The sequence below is a fragment of the Rattus rattus genome, chromosome 14, assembly GCF_011064425.1.
Source record: "Rattus rattus isolate New Zealand chromosome 14, Rrattus_CSIRO_v1, whole genome shotgun sequence".
NCBI classification, from domain to species: Eukaryota; Metazoa; Chordata; class Mammalia; order Rodentia; family Muridae; genus Rattus; species Rattus rattus.
In genome coordinates this window covers 52,452,718-52,477,309 of record NC_046167.1, presented here as the reverse complement: position 1 = coordinate 52,477,309, position 24,592 = coordinate 52,452,718, and the positions used below count along the sequence as shown (strand labels likewise).

Here is a 24,592-nt window from a genome sequence, read left to right as displayed (position 1 = left end):
GAACCTAAATTGGATCTATAAAAGTCAGTTCAACAAAAAGAAAAAAAAAACAAAAACGAAAAAAAAAAAGCAACGTTTAATGATAAGGAAGGGTGGGGTGGTGGAGGACCATGGCTTCCACTTTGAAAGCCCACAGTTGTAAGTATCCCAGTGGGTTTTTTCAACTCACAAAACAACTTGACTCCCTCTTTTTTTGTTCTTGGCTGTTTTTCTCGTAATGCAACCAATGTGATTTACATCAGGTCTATCTGACAAAGAACTGTATGGCAGGTTGGGGACATCACCTAAAAAAGACATTGGTTAATAATTTGAAAACAATATCTAGATGGCTGTTCAGGCTTTCAATGGCAATTCTACTACCTTCTTTTAAAAAAGTGATGTCACTTTGTATTATACATTTGGTCTAGGTGAACCTCCAAAAGATCCACTATCTGCCTTGAAATCAGGATGAGATATGCACTACCGTTCTCTACATTTAACTCCCTTGAAAAATATATACTTATATCAATTATACTTGTGCACTGCCTGATATGGGTGCTGGAAATAGAACTTGGTTCTTGCAAAAGCTAAGTACATTATACATAAACATAAAGACTTTATCTGGCTCTCCTGTCCATAACAGAAATCACTTTTAAATAATGTCTTTAAAAGACCATATTCATATCTAACCATAGGTAAAGATACCCCATAATAGCAAGGCACAGTAACCTGAGTTCAAGCACCTTTGACTCCCATGGACTGAGAGAGAAAAACTCATTGTTGTACTTTTACATTCCCATAAAATAGTGGCATATGTACTACGTGTACTAAATGCTGAAAGGTGTTGGCATGAGTAAGGTTAGGGTTGGGAAGAGGTCAGGTGGGAGGGCAGAGTTTAAGGGGAGGAAGAGGGGTTTATATTCCAGACTATTGAGGGAAAGATACAAGGATGTATGGATTTCAGGATTGTGCAACAACTGGGAGAATATGATTACTAAATTATAAAGGCTCAGATTAAAACATTTGGTTCTGAATTAATTTCAAACACCTAAAGCTCAAAGATTTTTTAACATTATTCTTCATACAGTCCTCATACTTACATCATTACCTATAATTAACATATCTCTTTCCCTCACACATACATATTGGAATTATTTTATGAGTGCTTCATAAATGTCTACACCCACAGTACAGAATACAAAGTATTTCCTAGGAGATATTCTTTTATCTTGTAAAAACAGTTCTCAAAATAGACTCAAATTAACATTGATTCATATTTAAAATAAATTAATTTGCTCCTTTTCCTTACTAAAATTTTGGTCATTTATCCACATGTATTATTTCTTTATTTTAAAGAAAGTTTCTTGAGAGACATTTTCTTATGAACTATAATCTAATCCAAGGTAAAATATTACACTCTCAAGGGCAGCCAGTGCATGCCTTAATCCCAACACCAGGAAGCAGAGGAAGAGGTGAGATCTCTGAGTTTGGTACCCCTAATCCTGAGAGTGATTCAGACACCCAGAGCCTGTCTCAAAAAACAAAAAATAAACGTGGAAATAAATATAAAGGGAAAATTCCAAGAACACAGTAAGAAAAGTAGATCTTTTCTAATCTTCTTGCTCAGAAATACTCAATGGATTATGTTAACACAGCTCAAGCGGCTTTAAATCTGAACCTTTCTCCGCAACCTTACCACTCTAACCTGTGAAAACTCGAAAGAAATGTTCACCGTGTTATTTTAAAAAGCATTGTTATTGTTGCGCGTTATACTTACTGATTTCACGCAGGGTTGATCAGCTTTGTAAGATTCTCTTTGGCCTGCCGAAAGATACCTTTAACCTTCAGGAATGACCATCTACAAACAACAGGTTAACGTATATATCAACATTTTAAAACTCTCTTATGACATGTAACCACCATAGTAAGCTTGAACTTATTTTCAAAATCACTCTCCCAAAAGAGGCTCATATTCACTCTAGTGGGAGTGTAAGCTCAGCTTTGAACTCTAATAACAAGTTTCCAAAGATTAGGTCCCCAAGGACTTATGTCCTGTCTAAAGAGCATGAGCCTCTGTATTCCAATGTTGTACTTCCAGCAACAATAACAACGAAAGTGGGGAATCAGCCTAGATATATCAACAACAGACAGAATCGTGAAAATGTCTTTTCTCAACATAAGCAGAAAAAAGTAATGTTCTTAAATGGATGTAAAATCATAGTAAATAGAAATGTCCCAAAGACATGAAAGAACAACAAGCCCATTTGTCTTTAACTTTTGAATCCATAAAGCTTTCTAATTTATAAACAAGTTATTTATGTCAGTGAGCCGAAGAAAAACAGAAGTCATGATGTAGAAAGGGAACACTACCGAGAGAAGGTTGTGAAAATCCTAGGAAAGAGGGTTGTGTGCAAAGATTTGAAAGTGGAAAGGTAATACCAGGTGAAGGTTATTTGGAGGTAACCAAAAAAATGCATAGACTTAGTGAAGCTTAGCTGGATGACTCTGTGGCTCAGTGACTTTAAGTTCAATCTGATATTCAATCCATCAGTGCAAGTGGGGACCTATCTCCCAGGGCTTGTCCTCAGCTACCATGTATGCAGGTAGGGGTGTGTGACATGTGTGTGTGTGCGCATGTGTGTGTGTGTGTGTGTGTGTGTGTGTGTGTATGACAATGACAGAGAGAGAGAGAGAGAGAGGTAGATATTTAGTTAAAAGTTAAGGTTAATTAACTAAAATGCATATTTACACTTGCCACCTGGTGAGGCACAAACATTCAACTAAAATCTACCAACATCTCCTTGAACCTCTACTCAAAGAACTGCCTTACCTTTTTAGGTCAACAGTAAGCTCATCCGTTTGTGGCCCAGCTCTGGGCACTTTTAAGCCGGTTTCTTCTAAAGTAGACAAAGCCAGTCAGCCTTTAAGCTCATTTTTGTAACACTTTGAGCAAAACCAAATTGAACTATGGATTTAATCCCTCTTAGCACCAGAGCTGGTTTTAGATTTTAAAGTCAAACATCTCCTGTCCTGTAAGTTATTCTCATCTTTCTATACAGCATTGAAATGTATGAGAAGCATATGATTATGCCTCCCCAATATTTGTTGAACAAAAATTCGTATTATTATTGTTTCTGAGCAAACAAGAAGAAGATGCTAAATCAGTACAACTTTCAAGGTATTGGTTAGGTAGCTGTCTATATGAAAATTTAAAAATTTTGTTAAGGTGAATATTTCTAAACTGAACACAATAGCAAAATAAATAAAGTATATGTACTTTGAACAACAATTTACATCCTTGGTTGAGATTTAAAAAAATATTATATAATACGAAGAGGCAACACTCTATCATCCCTTAAGGTAAAGACTAAACCCGATTCTCTATATCAAATTTCCAAGGCCGTGGTCTGAGGAGAATGAGAGAAAGGTACTTACCTGGTCGAGTTCTCTTGAGCCCTTAAACAAAGAATCTGTTCTGAAACTTTTCTGCCTTTTACAACCTCAGACTCCTGAAAACTGGATCACCAGGTGTGAAACCCTGCATAACTCTGACTGACATAATTTTTGAAGTTTCTCTCAAAATTACGAACAATACTGAAGCAAACTGCCTTCTATAATTACCATACCCAAATCTTCTTTAAATTATTTCCGATAATATAATCATTCCTTTTCAATACACAGGATCAATGAGCAATTGAAGACAAATATTTTGATGAACATAAAAATGTTTTAAAAAGAAAATAGTATACTTACAATTTGCTCTTTTGCTCCACCATCTAATTAAGTATTTACCAAAACATTCATAATTCCTTCAAAAAAAATGTCAGATAAAATATGATCTTACTATATGTCTTAGACAAACATCACATAATGTAATATATTTGGCTCTCCTCTACATCCACCATTTAGTCAAGACTAAAAATGAAAAAAGACACTGAAAAAAGAACGCAAACTACTGAATATTTTCTATTGGCCATTCTTAGTTTTTATTTTATTTTGTATTCATTTATTTATTTATTCACTTATTTATTTGTCGATTGATTGAGATAAGGTGTCCATGCCTACATGCAGGCCTGACCTTGATTACCTGATCACCCTGTCTTGGCACAAAAGTACCAACATTGTAAGTATGCAGGAAACTATTTCCTGGGTGTTCCAAGTAAAAATTAAAACTGTAATCAAAAGAGTTGTGATGTCACTCTGTCTGTATAGTCTGTTCTTTATCAGAAATCAATTGAACTAGCTTCTTAGGAATTCAGTATTTTACAAAGACACTAGAAAACATGAAACTGGGAAGAGGTTGCCAGCTGGCTCCATGTTCACTGCTTTTGATTCATTTAGGATACTAAGACGGAAGGCTGCTAATCCCATGAGAATGCAGATGAACTAGGCAGCAATATTCAGTTAAAAAAAAAAAAAAAGGCACTTTCAAAAAACAGTAGGTAAGCACAATCATGCTTACTAAATCAAGTACTGGTTACATAGTCAAACCCAAAACTGATTCAAGCTATTACTTTATTTCACGGACTTGTGTTGGTTTCCCAAACTAAAAAAAAAGTTTACTCATGTCCTAATACCAAATTTAATCAAAAAGTTGCTTAAGAGCTATAAAAGAAAGTAATACTGAACTTGAATTTAGGACTTAATAATAAAATTATTACCAATTATGTGTACTGTATGTGTATATTACATTAGTACTAAAAAACAATGAAAAAAAAATTCATAGTAGAAAAGATACAACAATAACTGTTTGGCCTTTTATTTTTCAAAACTCAGTACCTAAAGTAAAATTTGGGCCTTCTGACAATCGTCTGTAACTTTTTTGCATTTCCCCAAATTAATGTACAAATGGTTAAGTTACCTTATATTTTGAGCTAAAAAAAAAAAAAAAATGTAATAAAGCTAGAAATATTTTGTCTTGTGAAGAGATTTTATCAATAATTCTGCTTGGCATCAACATTCTTATCTATTGGCTGACTTCTGTCCTTCTTTAATCTTTTCTGGGCAAAGTAATTGTCTCTAGCAGCACAATGGAAGGATTCTTTACTGATTACATTAAAATAAATTCTGCTATTGCAACATGACTGAATCTTATTAGAAAAAGTAGAGTCATGATATATAATGTATAATGTTAAATACAAAAATGATAGAGAGACTTGCTTTCAAGCATGATGATCTAGATTCAATTCTTGGACCATATCTACATGGGTAGATGGAGAGGTGATTTCTACAATATGTCACTGATCTCTATGTACTGTGGTATGTACAAACATGGATGTGTATATATGTATCTTGTAATAAGTCAAGAAATGTAACAATTGTAGCTTTCTCAGATTCAGGAACTGACTCACTCTCATCAGGTTTGAAGACCAAGCACCTGTCCCTTGTGCCATTTTGCCAGAGACAGACCAATGATTTTGGGAATTCCATTTCAAGTTACTTTTATTATTAATTTATAAAGAAAAAAAAAATCTGCCTGGATATTGGTGATAACAACCTGCCTATAATCCAGGCATTCAGGAGATGAAGGCAGGAGAATAGAAGAACTAAAGGCCAACCTGGCGGCAGAAGATCACATATGTTACAAGGAGGAACCAATTCTAATATAAGGACAGCTAAAAAGAAACCAATGGATGAATTTAAAACACAGCAACAGCTATAATTCTAATTCATTAGGATGAAAGCATAGCCAACCTACAAGGAAAGGAGAAGAACTCAACTATCTCTTCAGTCTATTATCCCATCCTGATGCACTGGGAAGTGTAGTACCTTACGTAAGCCATAATACTCAAGGAAACAGCTCATGCATGTAATTTTTTAGCATATGAAACTAAGGCAAGAACGTTGCCACTACAAGTCTGAGGCTAGCATGGACTAAATTAGTCACTGGCTTTTCTAAGCTTAAAGTGATGCCTATCTCTTGTTGAGAACAGTGAAATTTTATTTTCTCATCATCCAAAAAATTTTAACATTGACACTGTAAATTAAAGAATCCGGCTAATAGTAAACCCTTCTGTGACTTTGGCTAGGAGTGAATTAACACTCTAAATACAATCAACTCTTTAAATCACTGCCATGGCATGATGGGTCATATCTGTAATCCCATCATTCAAGAAGCAAGTGAGTTGAGACCAGCCTGAGTAAAGAAGAAGGATTCTGAACCAACAGGAGAAATCAGAGAAAGAAGTGAGTGGGAGGATAATGCCAATGGCAGCATCATGGGAAAATGGTAAATACACAGTAATGTTAGCCTGTGAAGATTAATTTCAGTTATATTGTGGTGTCCCACCATCATCTATAATAGTGATCACTAAAAAGTACTAGATGGAAGAAAACAAATGCCTTTTAAAAATTTATACTAACAAGCCAAATTATTAGTGAAAAAAAGAGACATGGAAAATAAAAGCCAGAATTTCCACTAAAATATGAGTGAACAAATAAATGGTTTGCTGCTGTGAAGTCCTAAATAATTGTTTCATATTGTCTGAATCTTTCAGCAGGTCATCAAATAATCTCATATTTGTTAAATTTTCCAGTGACTTGCTTGGCTAAGTCCTGGAAGAAACAAATTACTTTGGCCAGGTCTACTGTAATACAGTCCCAGTCATGAAGTTTATAGACTGCATACACTGTGATTTCCAAATGGACAATATAAGAAACTGGAACAAACACATTTTTACAAAGCTGAGTCATGGATTCAGGTTCAACATGAGTTCTTAAATTTTTTACAGTGATTTATTGCTGTAAAGCTAGTTCATGTAAATAGGTTTTTACATGTTTTTGTATGATATTTTTTTGAGCAAACGAACTTGAGGGTATAACCAGTGGCATTTATTAGAGGATTTAAGAATGACTATTTGATCTGTTTAAAAGGTGAGCGTATTGTAAAAAAAACGAAAACCATCTTACTTTCCTTAGACATGACAATGGCCTTGAGAATGTACCACTGGATATTTTAGGACCTAAAGTTTGAAAGTTTATCAAATACCAAGCCTTATAAATTGAGTTGCTAGTTATGTTACTGAGTATATAAAAGATTGGTTACTCAGGAGAGGAGTGGATATGAAGAGACATTGTATGCATGTGTGAAATTGTCAAACGTAACAAAGTATCTGTAAAAAATCCAGCTACTTAACTTCAGTTTAGCAAGATTGGTCAAATGGGGCAGACCCTTCAGAAGAATATCTAGCACTGGGTGGGAAGTCAATATGTAAATGAAGGAAGAAAATATTGGTACCTTGGCACCAGTTTCAACTATTCATCTCAACAACGTGATTGAAGAGAGAGATACAAACTACATAAAGAATGAAGCATTCTAACAAACTTTTCTTTAAAGTAAGTAACTAATGACTTGACCTCACTGATTTCCATCTTTAAACTAACACTGGAACATGCTTGAAACTCATCTCTATCTATCTCGGCTGGCACCAATGGAATGTTTTTTTCCTGAAGGTCTATTTATTTTATTCTATTTTGTTTCCTCTCTTTTTAGCATTGGTATCTCAGTCAGTTTTATTCTTGTGACCTCCTAATTTTTTCATTTTTGTTTTGGTAAGTTCTCACCATGTTATGTACTCCCAGGCTTGCCAACTCTGAGTATCGAGGATCTCCACACTCCCTATGACACTAGTACTACATCAGAAGCACAGAGATGGGAAATACCCATGCGTTAGTCCCCTCATGTTTAGCCATCAAGTCACTACTCACCTATGTAATATCTCTCAATCTATCTGCCATAAAGATTTAGGCTACATGTCACCTCTGATATCTCATAACTTTCTTTTCTACTTTTATCTATTGCTCAAACAACCTTATTTTCTTTCTGTTCTGGTCACTCCTTCAAACTAGTTCTTCCTGCTTCAACTTACCTATTTTCACAGAGGCCTCTACCTAGCAGCTTTCTCATTAATCAGATAAAATGTTTCTGATACTGTCAAAAACTTCCACTGTTTTAAAGAGATAATGATAAAGTGGGCTGGGAGATGGGCTCAGTGGTCAGAAGCACCTGGCTTCTACTCTTTGAAATTATGAAGTTTGTTTGTTCTCAACAACCACTTTGGTGGCTCCACTGACAATATATTGGTCATTGCTTTTTCGGTATTACAGGGCACCTATAAATTAACCGCATATAATAAATAAATGATACTTAAAAAAAGTAGCAGCGATAAATATAATAAAATATTAATTGCAGACCTTGATAGTGGATCATGGATGTTTATGGTGAAAGTTAAACCACAACTTATACTGTCGAACTGCTGCTGTGTGACATCCTTCTATCAGGCGTAAGGCTCTGACCGAGAATGATATCACCATTGGAACTGCAAATATAAAACCTTAAAAGAAATGTTTACTAGGCTTTATTTCTGGGAAGGTGACGAAAGTTTAAAGATGTCAATGGTACAAAACAAGAGCGTTATCTAATTTGGTGTTTTTACAAAAAAGCAAAAAATGGTGGAATAATTATTAAAGAGAAATATCATCATGCTGTGTTCCCCTTGCAGTGAGAGGCACGTTGAATGGCACTCCGACAATAGGCAATATCCTTATCAAAGTAATTTGGCAGACCTTCAATTTGCTGATGATAAGAAGATAAATCTATTACACGAGGAAATTATCAGTTAAAAGAACTGGTATACATCCGTAATTTCTCTGCTTATATTAGAGTGTAATCTTTTGATCCGTACCATGTGTAAACGGTACAGTACATGTTTTTGGCAAATCCTGAAACCTGAGTTATACACAGAAGAGTCATACAATGATTCCAGATTATTTGTCGAGGGTTAAAATTCTAAATATAAATTACAATTCTACTATGCTGATCTTAAAATTAAAACATGAAAACAATAGAAGCTGGAAATGGTGGGCACTTTGTATACCACCTAGTCCCAACACTGTTCAAAAAGCCGTCTGGCTGCAAATAGCAAGACCATATTGGAAGAAGAAACACAGGGATCTAAAAGAAATAATTAATAGGAATGAAGTGCACAAGCCTGCCCTGATCTACAAGAGGTTCAGGAGACAGCTAGGAGCTACAGAAGAATCCTGTCTTAGAAGATGGAAGTGTGGGAAGTTATACTACAAAACATAAATGATTTTGGGTACTAAGGCAAGATTTCAATCCATTTGAGGTACAGAAAGTATTTCTAATATCATTGTTAGGGTGGGAATTACTGGAATTTTGATTCTAGTTCTCTTGTTTCCCTTTAGGAGAGACCTGTGAGGGAGTATTTAAGCTATACTATTTAAAATGGATATTTGAGTGTATATATGAAATAAAGTATAGAGGTAGAACCTCACCTGACTGTGCTTTAAACTTGTTGATAATCAGAGAAGATCTCTGATCCTTATCTTGATGTGTTTTGTACTCACCCAACCCTCAACAGTTAGTGTTATGACTTTAAAAAGAAATGTCCAATAAAGTTTTGGATTATTTACTGAAATTAAATTTAATTGTAGTACCACAGTAAGTATTTGAGAAATTGCATCGAGGGAGTTGACTGCTGAATGCTAGCCTCGTGCTGCCAGCATCACTCTGTCAATTAGTAGTGCTCTGATATATTTGCTTTTTCCATGGAGCTGGAAAACAAATAACGTCTTTCAGCATTTCACCCTAGTATTTAACAGTGATTCTGAATCCCTAATGAATAACCTTAAAACTAAAAGGTATGGCTGGTTTGGTAGGACCTTCTTTTTAATCTAAATAGATGGATCACTTTACGGTTCCAGGCCACCAAGGCACAGATTGACCAAGTCTCAAAATAAAATGGAAACAAACCAATAACAACAACAAAGAGCCAAGCAGACCATGAAAATGGACTGGGGCAGAAAAAAGTGACTGACAAAACCAACACTACAGCATGCCTGTGATACAGATTCAGTCCTGGAGCTGAGAAAATTCATCCTCTAGACTCATCTCACAGATACCTCACATCAGTAGATTTATGAAACAATCAGCGATTACTATCCTTCAATCATCAAAGCCTCAATTTTGCTCTTTTGTACAAACACTTCTATCTGCATGTTGGTTTCGAACTTTCTCAGCCTAATTCTAAATGTGACAGGACATTCTAGTATATTTATGTATCTTCCTTATATTATCATCAAATCCAATCCCAGCTTTTCGATTAGGTGTGGTGGTCATATTTCGATACATATTTCTTTTACTAGCTCCACTGGATATTAAACCAAGGACTTTTACAATAGACTCTTTGACTGAGTGCCTTGGGCCTTCACGGCTAAAACATGGCTTCCTCCTGCTCACCTTCTCTTCTCTCCCATTCCTTCCAGCACCGGATAATATGATGTTTGAGACTCAATGTGATCACCATCATTATTCAGAAAAAGCTTCAGACTATTTTCCTTCCACATATCTAAAAGAAGCTAAACTGATATTGGATCATAATTAACACACAAGAAGTACCTTAGATTCACATGGAGGACCACATACCTGTGGGCAATTTTCCTTTTTTTTTTAAATTTTCTCATACTTTTCCAGACCTTCGTTTTCAAAAATGATGCTTGATAACAAATATTTATCCTCAATGATATTTTTTAAAGGCTGCATACTGAAGAAAGCATTCTAAAAGTAAACAATGGACTAAGAAACAGGATTCGTTTGACATGTTTCATGCTTATAATCCTCACATAATATTCATTTCGGAAATATTATTTTAGTCATATATTTTATTATATAGCAAGAATCCCTATAGCAAAAGGAAAGGGAGGAAGAGGCTGGTTTCTTCAGTAATGCTGGCTTCACTACTTATGAGGGAAAGAAATTTCTTCTATCAAACAGCAATAACCTTCAAAATCAGAGGTTATACTGTTTTTTCAAAATGGCAACTTCTAGAATTTCAAATTGAGAAGCTACATTGAATTTTCCATTGTTGATTTCTTTTACCAAATTAAAAAAAAACTTTTCAGCCCAGAGGAGTCAAATTCATGTTGTAGAGATCCTTGGAATTGAGAAGGTCTCCAATGATCTGTATTAAAGAGATTATAACATTTATTCAGAAGTCACCAATTAAGCATTAACAATTGTAGAGCTGTGGGGAATGAACTTCTACCTTTATGATAAAAACAATGATTTGGGTATCATCTTCTGGATTATCAAGTATGTGGCCTAAAATAGGAGAAAGAAAAAAAAAAGTTTCTTCAATATCTTTAAATTATTGTATAAACCCCAATCTGCTACTGTCTAAATGGGAGGTGATATTCACCCTATTTCAACTAAAAAAAAAATTAAGTAAAAAGCACACCCTGCTACAGGGTATAATTTAAGTGTAGGAATCATAGGAAGTTACAGGTATATATATATACTAAAATTCCATATATGACACTGTAGGTTACTTCTCGTTAGTTTTTTTTCTTTGGATAAGTCTATTTGAAATAACTAAAGAGAGTGTTTTGAACATGAAGAAGTTCCTACCAATTTTTATTTATTTTTTTAACAACAGCTTATCTAAGCCCTTCTGAAAAGAAAAGGAGAAAGACAGATGACTTTATATACAACATAGTTAAATTAGTGGCTGAAACGCGACACAGACCTTGCCATTTCATTCAAAAAAAGCTTCCAAGTTTTAAAGCCAAGCAGCAAATTGAGGCACACTGCCTATAACTTCACTTTTCAGTGGGTAAAATGGGATGACAGTTGGTTCCAAGCTAGACTGGTCTCTGAAGAAAGACCCTGTTTCAGTCAGTGAAGCCAGATAAACAGATAAACATATCCGAGCATGTGGTCACATCTGCAATCTCAGCACTTAGGAATGAGGCAGAAAGATCAGGAGGCTAGAAACCCAGATGAGCCGCAAAGACTGCTCTCAAACAGCAAAATAAAATAATTGTTATGATATTTTGTATCAAGAAGGTAGGGAAAGAGATGGTTTGGGTTAAGCACTGCTCTTCCACAGGATGGGAGTTCAGTTCTCCAGCACCTTGTATAATCTCATGACCAGCTCTGGCTTAAACTCCAGAGCATCTGACACATTGCTGACCTCCATGAGAGATGGTACACATACATGCATGCAGAAAAACACACATACATGTCAAATAAAATAAGTATACTTTTTTTAAAGTAGGGGAGGGAGAGAGAAAATACTATTGGGTGGCCCCCGATCCAATAGTTATACACCTTAGAAACTAATGTATGTGTAGCTAAATTAACCCATTGGAGAAGCAAGAAAATTCTGTCTTTCTATTAAGTTATAGTCCAAACTTTGAATTAGTATAATAGAACACAGTTGATGGGTGGGACTATAACATCAAATTAAGTCTCAGTGGTAGAACACTTGTCTGCCTCCTCCAATCTCAGCTATGATTCTAGCACCACGTAAAAATTTTAATTGATTAAAACTCACTAGATAGACAACTACAAAAATCACTTACAGAATATAAAAGGCTCAATATTCTCACATCCCTTTAATGTATCATCCTAAAACAATAAAATATGAAAAACGAAAATTGGGATGGCTTGGCGAAAAGGTAAAGGTCTTTCTGATGACCTGACGGCTGACCTAGGTCAGAGCCCAGAATCAACACAATAGAAAAAAGAAGTCCACTCCAGGAAGCTGTCTTCCCTGACCGTAGGTGTACCTGTACCGCATAAATAGTAACTGCTTTTAATTAAAAAAAAAATAAAATGTACATTATATAAACATCTAGACACAGAAAGCAGTAAATTTACAGACCCAATCTCTACTATGTATTGCTCAATTCTTCTTATAATGAATTTCCCACAAAGCCAGAGCAATTCATCAAGAGAGTTAAACAGTTGCAAATTCATTGGAATAACAAAACCCCACAATAAGTAAAACCTTACTCAACAATGAAAGAACTTTTGGGGGAGTCCATCCCTATCCTCCAGCTGTATTACAGAGCAATAATGATAAAAACTGTAGGGTATTGGTACAGAGACAGGCAAGTGTATCAGTATAATTGAATTGAAGACCAAGAAGTAAACCCACATGCCTATGGTCACTTAATCTTTGACAAAGGATCTAAAACCATCCAGTGGAAAAAAGACAGCATTTTCAACAATTGTTTCAACAATTGCTGCTGGTTCAACTGGAGGTCAGCATGTAGAAGAATGCAAATCAATCCATGCTTATCACCTTATACAAAGCTCAAATCCAAGTGGATCAAGGACCTCCTCTAAAAACCAGATATACTGAAAACTATTAGGAAGAGAAAGGGGAAGAACCTCAAACACATGAATACAAAGGAGATCTTCCTGAAAAAGAACACCAATGGCTTGCTCTAATATCAAGAATTGACAAATGGGACTTCATAAATTGCAAAAGATTCTGCAAGGCAGAGGACCCTGTCAATAGGGACAAAATGGGCAACCAGCAGATTGGGAAAAGATTTTTACTACTGATGAGGGCTAATATCCAATATATACAAAGAACTCCAAGACGTTTGACTCCAGAGAATCAAATAACCTTTTTTAAAATATGGGCTACAGAGCTAAACAAAGAATTCTCAACTGAGGAATATCGAATGGCTAAGAAGCTAACCAAAGAAATGTTCAACATCCTTAATCATCAGAGAAATGCAAAAACAAAACAATTCTAAGATTCCACTTTACACCAGTCAGAATAGCTAATATCAAAACGCAGGTGACAGCAGATGCTAGTGGAGGATGGAGAAAGATGAACACTCCTCCATTGTTGGTGGGATTGCAAGCTGGTACAACCACTTCCTGAAAATCAGTCTGGCAGTTCCTCAGAAAATTGACATAGTACTACCTGAGGACTAGCATACCACTCCTAGGCATATACCCAAAAGATGCTCCAACATATATCAAGGATACATGCTTCACTATGTTCATAGTAGCCTTATGTATATAGCCAGAAGCTGGAAAGAACCCAGACATCCTTCAACAGAGGAATGGATACAGAAAATGGTATATTTACAATAACCATTTAAACAATGACTTCATGAAATTTTAGGCAAATGGATGGAACTAGAAAATATCATCCTGAGTGGAAGTAACCCAATCACAAAAGAACACACATGAAAATTTCACATGGATTAGTGGATATTAACCCAAAAGTTCAGAATACCCAAGATACTATTTACAAATCACACGAAGGAGTTCAAGAAGAAGCAAGACCAAAGTGTGGCTGCTTCAGACCTTAGAAGGGGGAACAAAAATACAGGAGGAAATATGGAGACAAAGTGTGGAGCAGAGACTGAAGGAAAGGCCATCCAGAGACTGTCCCACCTGGGGGATCCATCCAACATACAGACACCAAACCCAGACAGTATTGTGGATGCCAAGAAATGCATGCTGACAGGAGCCTGATATAGCTGTCTCCTGAGAGGCTCAGCCAGAGCAGGTTAAATACATTTGTTGCAAATGCTAGCAACAAATCATTGAACTAAGAATGGGGTCCCCTCTGAAGGACTTAGAGAAAGGACTGAAGGAGCTAAAGGAGCTTGCAACCCCATAAGAACGACAATACCAACCAACCAGAGCTCCCAGGGAGTAAACCACCATCCAAAGAGTACACATGGACAGACCCATAGCTCCAGCTGCATATGTAGCAGAGGATGGCTTTGTTGGGCATTAATGGAGGAGAGGCCCTTGGTCCTATCAAGGCTTGATGCCCCAGTGTAGGGGAATGTCAAGGTTGGGAGGTGAGTGAGTAAGGGAGCTCCTTCATAGAAGCAGGGGGAGGGTGGATGGGATAGAATGTTTTTGGAGTGGAAACCTGGAAAGGAGATAACATTTAAAATGTAAATAAAAAATATATCCAAAAACAAGGCAAAGGAATAGCAAAAAAAAAAAAATTAGAAGAAAAAGAAAAAACAACCAACTAACCAATCAACCAAGAACAAAAACAACAACAAAAAACCCTGCCTATGCAGGTGGGGGTGGGGTGGGGCGGAAGAATGAGGACATCATGAGTTCTGCAGGCAAATGAATGGAACTAGAATATATCCTGAGTTAGTTAACTCAGACCCAGAAGGACATGCATGGCATATACTTACTAATAAGTGGATATTAACAAAAACAAACAAACAAAAAACCCCAGAATACCTAGGATACAAACCACAGAACTCAAGATGGTTGACAAGCAGAAGGGCCCCACTTCTACTTCAATCTCACTTGGGAGGGAGAAGAAAACAATCACTGGAGGCAGAGGGATCAATGGAGGGAACTGGGTGGGAAAGGAGAGGGAGAAGGGAAAAGGTGAATATGATCAGGTATTGGGGGGGTCAGGAGTGAAGCCCTGAGGGCCAGCAGAATGAATGGAAATATGCAACATGGGGGGTTGTGGGAGGTGGGGCAACCCTCTAGAATTTACCAGAGACCTGGGAGGTGAGAGACTCTCAGGACTCAAGCGAGGGAGGGATCTTAAAGGAAATGCCTAATGGTGGGAAGAGGGAACTTGTAGAGTCCACCTCCAGTAGAAAGACAGGGCATCAAGTGGAGGGATGGGGTTGTCATCTCACAGTCAAAAACTCTGACCCATGATTGTTCCTGTCTAAAAGAACTTCAGGGACAAAAATGGAGAAGAGACTGAGGGAAAGGAGGTCCAGTGACTGGCCCATCTTGAGATCTCTCAGACACTGAGGCACCCACCAGGCAGCATACATGAGCTGGTCTGAGGCCCCCAGCACATATATAGTGGGGGATTGCCTGGTTGGCCTCAGTGGGAGAAGACATGCCTAACCCCTGAGAGACTAAAGGCCCCAGGGAGGGCAGAGGCCTGGCAGGAGGAGGGGGCAATCTCTTGGAGACTGACACAGGAGGAATGGGATGAGGAACTGTGGAAGGGTGGGCTGGGAGTAGGGCAATGACTGGACTGTAAAAAATAAAATAAAAAAAGTGATATGAAAACCTACTATCATAGAAGCTTCCTAAAATATATACAGATAAATATTTAAAATTATTTAAATGGACTTAAAATATAATATGGTAATAGTAACAGGACAAAATAAGTAAATAGCTTTTAAATAAAGGAGATATCTCAATAGACCTGAGGAAGGAATGTGGAGGATAAAGGAGGGAAGGAAGGAATGTAGAGCAAATGAAAGATCACATCATTCTCTTGAACAAGAAGCAGCATCACAGAATTCTTCCTAAGTTCACATATATGGTTATATAATGGGACCTTACCAATATATCATTGGATTTCTTTTTTAATCTGGAATGCTCACCATAAAGACTTTATGAAAAACTAAAGTAAAAACAATTATAAAAACTAGGAAGTAACAGTGACCTAGCTTGACCAGACATTAAATTCTACGTGTCTATGCATCCATCCATCCATCCATCCATCCATCCATCCATCCATCCATCCATCCATCATCCATCCATCCATCCATCTATCTAGATATAGGTATAGATATTATTCTGTGTGCACTTCCTGAAGAATTTTACTTCAGTGATGCTCGTTTCATCTTATTTGCTGCTAATTTCTCAGCTCTAGCTAACCAGCATCTATACCAGTGTGGTGGTTTGAAATATATTGGCCCCCATAGTCTCACATTTGAATACTTAGTCATCAGTTGGTAGACTGGGAAAGATTAAGACATGTGGAGGAGGTGTGTCACTGGGAGTAGGATTTGAGGTTTCAAAAGCCACCATCAGATCCAGCGTCTCACTTCTTGCCTGAAGATCAGGATGCAGCTTTGAGCTACAGTACCATGCCTGTCTGAATGCCACCATGTTCCATGCTATGGTGATAATGGTCTAACCCTCTGAAACTTTAACAAGCCCCCAATTAAATGCTTTCTTTTAAAAGAGTTCCTTTGATCATGGTGTCTCGTCACAGCAATAGAACAATGACTAAGACACACCCAGCAAAATAAATATTTCACTTCAGTGGTGCTGGTCACTTGTTAGCCACAGCTGACTCTTCAGTCCCAGCTGACCAGACCCACAGAACCTTAATTCAAAATAGTAAATAAGAAATGGTCTCTATGGTCTTTAAGTAACTCTCACACTTTCCTCTAAAACTTCACAAGTCAGGCCTCCAACATTTGCATTTCTCTTCAACATTCTTTTCTTCCAAGCTCCCACAGAACATGTCCACCAAGCTTTTCTCACTCAAACACTCCATGGCTTTTCCCACACAAAGTTCCAAAGTCCTTCCACAGTCCTCCCCAAAACCAACATGTTTAGGTCTGTCTCAGCAATACTACATTCCTGATACCAAATTCTGTGTCAATTGGGGTAACTATTGCTGTGATGACATACCATGACCAAAGCAACTTGGGGAGGAAAGGGTTAAAAGGCTTATACATTCACTTCACTATTCATCATTGGAGGGAGTCAGGACAGGAACTCAAACCGGGTAGGAACCTGGAGGCAGGAGCTGAAGCAGAGGCCATGGAGGGGTGCTGCTTACTGGCTTGTTCCTTCTGGCTTGCTCAGCTCAGCCTTTTCACAGAACCCAGGACCACCAGCTCAGGGGTGGCCCATCCCGGTGTCTGAGCCCTCCCCCTCAATCACTAAATTAAGAAAATGCCCTACAGGCTTGCCTACGGTCTGATCGTGTGGAGGCATTTTCTTAATCTACGTTCCCCTCTTCTCCAGTGACTCTAGCTTGTGTCAAGTTGACATAAAACTAGCCAGCGAACAGTAGGAAAATTTTCTTAAGGGCATCTCCGGGGATCCCATCCATAATAGGCTTGAGGTATGAAAGAGAAAGCTTACTTGGAAATTTTTTCCCTTGAGAAGACTATGCCTGTGGGCAAACTGATTATAATGGGAATCCTAGGAAGCCGTTTCTTTCCCCAGAATTAGCTTCACTGTGCTCAGGCTCCCAGGTATTTAGAAGCCAGTGCAGCAGTGATGCAAATGGATCCGGTCATTGACCTAGAACTGCAAGCCCAAATAAATCTGTCCTCCAGGTGCTTATGTTAGGTGTTCTGTGAGAGGAAGCAGTGTCAGCTACTGCTGACATTTTAACAATTATACAATTCAGAAAGCTTTAATACACATGATTTATAGCTGGACTCACCAGTAACATCGTTTCTTGTGGCCCTTGGCTCGAAGTTCATGGTGTATAAATCAGACACAGTGACTGTGCATCCCTGCTTGCTCAGTTCTTCAACAGCCACTTGCTTCATGGACCCATTGAAGGACTTGGGTTCTTGGTGTGCATAGACAATGAGCACTTTCTTACCTGCCAAAGGGAATATATGTTTCCTTTGAAAAGCAAATCCTTTTTGCCAAAACCCAGTGCAGACTAGGGTAAAACTGATGTGTGGGCACATCACTGTATTGAGTCAAAGAAATCAGCAGCCTTTTAAATGGGTCATACAGTAATGAATATTTTAGTGCTATTATAAGGCACTGTAACCAGACTTACTAATGATACAACTTGAATAGCTTGTACTTTTTAAATGTTTGGGACCAGAAATGATTTGGAATTTGGATTTTTTTTTCAGACTTTGAAATGACTTATAGACTTTATAAGTCCACAGCCCAAATTGAAAATTCAAAATTGTAAATGCTCAAAAGCCCAAACATTTTGATTTTGGAGATTTGGTGTGCTCAGAACTATATTTCTCTATTAAGACAGTCAACCTTTACTCATAATACAATGAACCAAGCCATGTCTCTTTAGAAAACATACAACAAAATTCTTCTAAAAGCCTGTTCCATTTTGGTTAGCCTCTAAGACAATTTTTAGCCTTGCTTTATAACAGAAAACAAAACAAAAACAATAGGAATTCATCTCTTGCTGACATTGGCAGTCAGCAATAATGGAATGTTTCAGACTAGTGTGTTCTGTTTGCCTCTCCCCCAGGTCTATGGACACTTGACACTGAAATAAAATAGGATGAACCAGACTCTGGCCTCTTGTGGGGGACAGGGCCATGAGGAACCTATCTTTTGAAGGTGACATTGAGACAGGAAGATTCTAAGAATAGGTCATGAAGGCATGGTTTCTATTATGAACAAGCATGAGGACCTGAATTTGGATCCCAGCACCCACCAAAAATGCCGAGGATGTCAGCACATGTCTGTAACCCTACAACTTGGTGGGGGATGGAGACAAGAGAGCTCACTGACCAGCCACAGTGTACTCTAGATTCCATTACAGACCCTGTATTTACAACATAAAGTTGAAGGGGCTGGAGAGGTGGGTCAGTGGCTGCTCCTCCAGAGGACCTGTGTTCAGTCTCAGTACCCACATGGCAGCTCACAACCAACCATCAGAAACTGTAGTTGCAGAAGATGCCTCTTCTGGATGTATGTGCCAGACATACATCCATGCAAACACTCACATACATAAGAAAACAATTTAAAAGTTAGGTTCTCTACCTATGAGTGAGGAAGGAAATTCCAATGTCAATCTCTGGCCTTCTCACGTGCTGACATAGGCAAACTCACACACACACACACACACACACACACACACACAGAGAGAGTATGTGTATGGTGTGTATGTAAAACTCTCGTGTGTATGTGTGAATGTGAGTACACCAATGCACACATGTGTATGGAGCCCAGAGGTCTGTGTCAGGTGTCTTCTTCAATGGCTTTTTATCTTATTTCTTTTAGATAGTCTCTCATTGAACCATTTTGGCGAGATTGGCTAGCCAGAGAGCTCCAATGCCTCTGTCTGCTTGCTGGGTTATAGGCAAGCACTCCTGTGCCTGGATTTTGTGTGGGTACCAGGGATCTGAACTCAGATCTCATGTGTGCTTGCCAAGCATGTTACAGACAATCACTAAGACTTGATTTGAACTTTCTAGGACTCTGAATAGAAAACACATCTAAGCTTGAAGCAAACACTTTCAGGGCATTCAACTGAGTGCAAAGGTCGGATTTCTTGTGTTAAGGATTAAGTATAAAGTTTTATTTAATTTTCTAATGTTTCAATGCTATAAAGGAACTGTACTTTGAGGGCTTTCCGAGAGAATGAGTATAAGTGAAATACCTGTATCCGTGTTTTTCACTTAGGGGCAGTGTTAGCAGTCATGGGTACAGCTGTCAAAGGTAGAGAAGTTTCTAATTATCATAACTTGTGATGGAGTACTCCTGGCATCTAATGAGTACCACTCAAGCACTGTATTAAATATGTGACAAGATAGCACCCCAACACTGATCTGACCTCAAACATCAGTAGTATCGAGGGTGAAAAATCCAAAGCCAGGTACAAGAGACATAATACAGCTGCATGGAGTGCTTGTCTGACATGTACAAGTAAATACTGTGAATGTAAAGAAAAATGTATAGAATGTACATTAGAACGTTCACAGTGAGGTAAATCTACATGTTCTAAAATGAAAGAAGGCAATGTTATATATTACTGAGTAAAAACTGAGTTGTAAAATTATGTATGTATCCCCATAAGTAGTCATTACCTGCCATGTTGGAGAAGACGGATTCTCTGATCTTATACAATAGTCAGAAGTTTCAGGTACTGTCACTCTCCTTGGTTATTGTAACAGTCTGGAAGAAGTAAGAGGAAGAGTGGAAGATCGAGCTGAGGTTAGGATACCAAGTGTAGGCCCCACATGGCCGCTTCTCAAACACATCTGAACAACAGTTTTTCAGAGGGTGAGGAAACCTCTCTGGAGACGGGGGCTTCCTGGTGTAAACCACACACGATGTCACACCGGTGTTTCCCTGTGTTTTTTGCAGGACTAGAACTTTCCATGCAGGAGCTAGAGAGGAGCTCCTAGGAAATGAGCCACAGACAAACAACTGAGCGGTGCCTGCTCAGCCAGCCTTTCCGCATCCCAGGATTTCAGTTTTAGCAGTGAGTGAGGCTGATAAGACAAAGGGCATGGGGGAAGTCAAGGGGTGTCACTGTGCATCGCTGGGCCTTTCCCTCAGCTGTAAATAAGGCATGCTTCAGTCTTCCATCTAAAACAGTGGTTCTCAGCCGTCCTGAAGCAGTGACCCTTTGTTGTGGTGACTCCCAACCGTAAAATTATCTTCATCGCTACTTCATAACTGTAGTTTGCTACTGTTATGAACTGTAATGTAAAAATCTGATATGCATGATAATCTGATACATGAATGACTCTGGTGAAAGGGTCCTTTGACCTCAGAGGTTGTGGTCTACAGGTTGAGAAGCACTGCTCTAGAGTCACAGGGTGGCCCAGAAGAGGAAGAAAGATGGCACACACACACTTGGCTATGATGTAATGTGATTCTAGGAGACCTGGGGTGGACTTAGCATGTGCAAGCAAGCCCTAGGGCTTAATCTCCAGCACACCTCCCTTCAGTAAAAGGTTTTTGGATAAAATGTGCTTCCTAATGGGCTTCAAACACGAGGAGGCTGTCTTAGGGTTTTACTGCTGTGAACAGACACCATGACTAAGGCAAGTCTTATAAGGACAACATGTAATTGGGGCTGGCTTACAGGTTCAGAGGTTCAGTCCATTATCATCAAGGTGGGAACGTGGCAGCATCCGGGCAGGTGTGATACAGGCAGAAATGAGAGTTTTACATCTTGTTCCAGTGGAAAAGACTGGCTTTCAGGCAGCTAGGATGAGGGTCTTAAAGCCCACGCCCTCAGTGACACACCTACTCCAATAAGGCCATACCTCCTAATGGTGCCATGCCCTGGGTCATGCCTATACAAACCATCACAGAGGCTCATATATGTCATTACTGTCTTGGCTAGCCATCTCCAGACAGCTTTCTAGAGGCAGGATGTGTTGGTTCGAATGAGAAATGCACCCTCATAATCTCTGGTATTTGAACATTCAGTTCCCATTTGGTGATGCTGTTTGGAGAGGTTATGGGGACATACAGTCTCACCGGAGGAAGCATATCACTAGGAGCAGGATTTGAGATTATATGGCCGTACCCCACTTCCCATTCCCTCTCTCTGCTTCCTGCTTGTGATTAAAGGGGAACTCTGGGGTCCCTGCTCCTGTCATCATGGCTGCTGCTAGCTACCATGCTTCCTCACCTTGGTAGACTCTTATCCCTCTGAAACCATAAGCCAAAATAGACTCTTCTACAAGTCATTTTTGGCCACTGTTTCATCACAGCAACAGAAAAGTAACTAATATACAATATCTCCTGCTATTGGCAGGAAAAAAAAAGCCACAACCAAAACTCAGATAAACATCAACCATGAAAAACCAAACAATCCAATTCATAATTTTCTCCAAAGTTATACAGATGAGCCTAATAAGCACGTGAAAAGGCACATTGATCATTAGAGAAATATAGCTAAAATGAAACTAGGTTCTGATGTTGTTGGGCTACTTGAGACACAAGATTTTGACACAGTTCTATTTGTTTACTCATTAAGTCTAGGAGAAAGCTTAGAAAAGGTCAAACAAAGTTCAAAGTTCTGCCCTTGGTTCGTGATGCATGTTGACAGAGCAGATCAAAAGTTTCCCTAGCAGAGTACTAATCAGAGGACTTTCTCATATCTCAGTCACTAAACATTATGTAGATGCCACAAATCCACATTTCCTCTCTCTGTTCCATTGCAGAAAGGTTGTCTAAACAGAGAGTAAATGGTGATATTGAACTAACCATTCAAAACCTGGAGCAAAGAGATGTCCAGGAGAGTTCTGCAGGTAGTCGGGTAAGGACTCCGTGGGAACTGATCTGGAAGAGGTCAAGAAACAGCAAGAAAGGTTATTTTGCTCGCCTCTGGTTTGAAGTGAGTGGCCAGTGCTGCAGCCAGGGATCTGGGTCGGGGAATGAGGACGGATAAAGATTTTATGCTAAGAGTAACAGAAAACCTTAGGCAGACAGCACCAAGGTTGTTACATCTTTTCAAAGATTCCCAGGGCCACGGCAGGTGAGCAAAAACACATCCTGAGATTCCTGAAGTGGACCCAGGACTTTGACAGCAGTGCCATTAGGTGTACTTTACAGTCTTCTACCTCCTCATGCCTCACCACCCCATCTGTGCTACTCAGCCCAGTTTACACATTTGTATCATTACATTGAGTGGCTGGCTGGGTGCATCAGGGTTGAAATTTCTTCTTACTCAACTCTCCCAGCGTAAGAAATGGGAACATAGAGACAATCTCCTGATACAGATACTCTCCTTAGTTAGAAATTGCAAGTTACCCAGGGTTTTGTTTGTTTATTTGTTTGTTTTGTTTGGGGCGGAGGGGTGGTTGTTAATACAAGCCACATGAAATGAGCCACATGATATTTAGAGATAAGCATAATTTTGTCTTAACCTTCAGTAGTTATTTTGGTATTTTCACTGTATCATTTTCCATGCCTCTTTCTACACACGTGGGCTCTACTGTGGTCATTCTAACAGCTTATATGTTATCCCATAGTGACATCATTGCCTGCCTGATGCACTGTGCTCACTTAGGTTATCTTTACCCAGAGTGCGTTAGCTCGCCCCCATCCCTACCCCTGGAAGCATTTACGATTCACAAAAGTTCAGTCTTCTGTATCTTTCTGACTAAGATTTCCAGAAATTACGGGTTACAGAAACCGATAGTTTTACATTAAGGTTATAGAAGCTGATATTTCTTTTGGGTCAGAGTTCTTGAAGGCAGAGTGACCCGCTGTTGCTTCAGGTTCCAGGGTAAGGGAAGGCACCCTGTACAAACTTTGCTTTCAGCTCATTTTTATTTTTACCCTTTGGTAAAAAATATGCAGTGACCCACAACTGCACAGTATACAGAAGTGGGCTGACAAAATGCAACTATTAACGTTAATCAAGACCTGGACTCAATGTGGACGCGCCCGCTGATACTTAAAGAAAGCCTCGAGGTGCCAGGAACCTTGGAAACACGGGTCCACAGTTTAATACGCAAGCTAAAAACCGGAAGGGACCTCTTTAGTCCTGCATTTCCCCCACCCCCAAAGTTGCCTGCCCCAGGGAAGCAGTGAACAGACTCTCACCTTTGCCTCCTGGAGGGAACACTGCACACAAACGCGACACAGCCACTGTCAAAGGCAGGAATGCCTATAGCGTGCCGGCAGGCACTGCGGCTGCGCACGGGGCCCAGAGCCACTCCCCGCCCGGCCCCGCCCTCACACTGACCTTTGGCCGTTTGTGGGCAACAGCCCGCCCACAACTCCCTTTAGGGCCTGTCGGTGCGGAATCATTGGACTTCAATCTTCCCTCCTCTCCAGTCTCCTTGCAGTTCCCGCCCCAGGGTTTGGGCAAAACTAGTTTCGCTCCTTGCATCTGGCCAGAAACCTGTGCTGGGAGATAGGTAGTGGCGCCTTCCTGCCTTGTACCTTATCCTTCACAGGCACTAATATATCCAGGCAAAACAGCACGAAAAGGACCACAGTGAACTACTGGGAAATCAAAAAAGAAATGACTTGTAAATACATCCAGCTTCAATCTTCAGGGAATTTCCCAGAGTAAGAGCATCCAATCCCGAAAGGTTATGCATTTCATGATTCTGTTTCCTGAAAGAGCAAATTACAGGAACAGGGAATCAGAGTAGTGGTTGCAAAGATTTAAGAATTAAAAAACAATATTTGTGTTGAGGGATGCATTCGTTGCCTGTCCTATCAGCATCACACCACGGTAAGACACTTTTGCCGAAGATGTCATCACTGGAGGAAACAGTGGAACGGACATATAGGCCAAAAGAAAATAGTTAATTAAAACAAAATGTTGCAAGACTTAGGACCTCCCTTAAAAGCTGGAAAGTCTTGGGGCCAGTGCTGTATGTAGTTGGAGAG

General features: G+C 39.0%; 1 protein-coding gene across 1 annotated transcript in view; it reads right to left on the bottom strand.

Annotated features, from left to right (window-relative positions):
• Positions 1–24,037, bottom strand: part of Nqo2 (N-ribosyldihydronicotinamide:quinone reductase 2) — an 84,936-nt gene extending 60,899 nt beyond the window's left edge. The window contains exons 1-3 of the mRNA XM_032885050.1: positions 23,937–24,037; positions 20,311–20,398; positions 17,955–18,119 (exon numbers count right to left, since the gene is read on the bottom strand). Coding sequence (XP_032740941.1) covers positions 17,955–18,119; positions 20,311–20,317 — 172 coding nt within the window. The 5' untranslated portion in view covers positions 20,318–20,398; positions 23,937–24,037. The remainder of the gene's footprint in view (positions 1–17,954; positions 18,120–20,310; positions 20,399–23,936) is intronic.
• Positions 24,038–24,592: the final 555 nt, after the last annotated feature.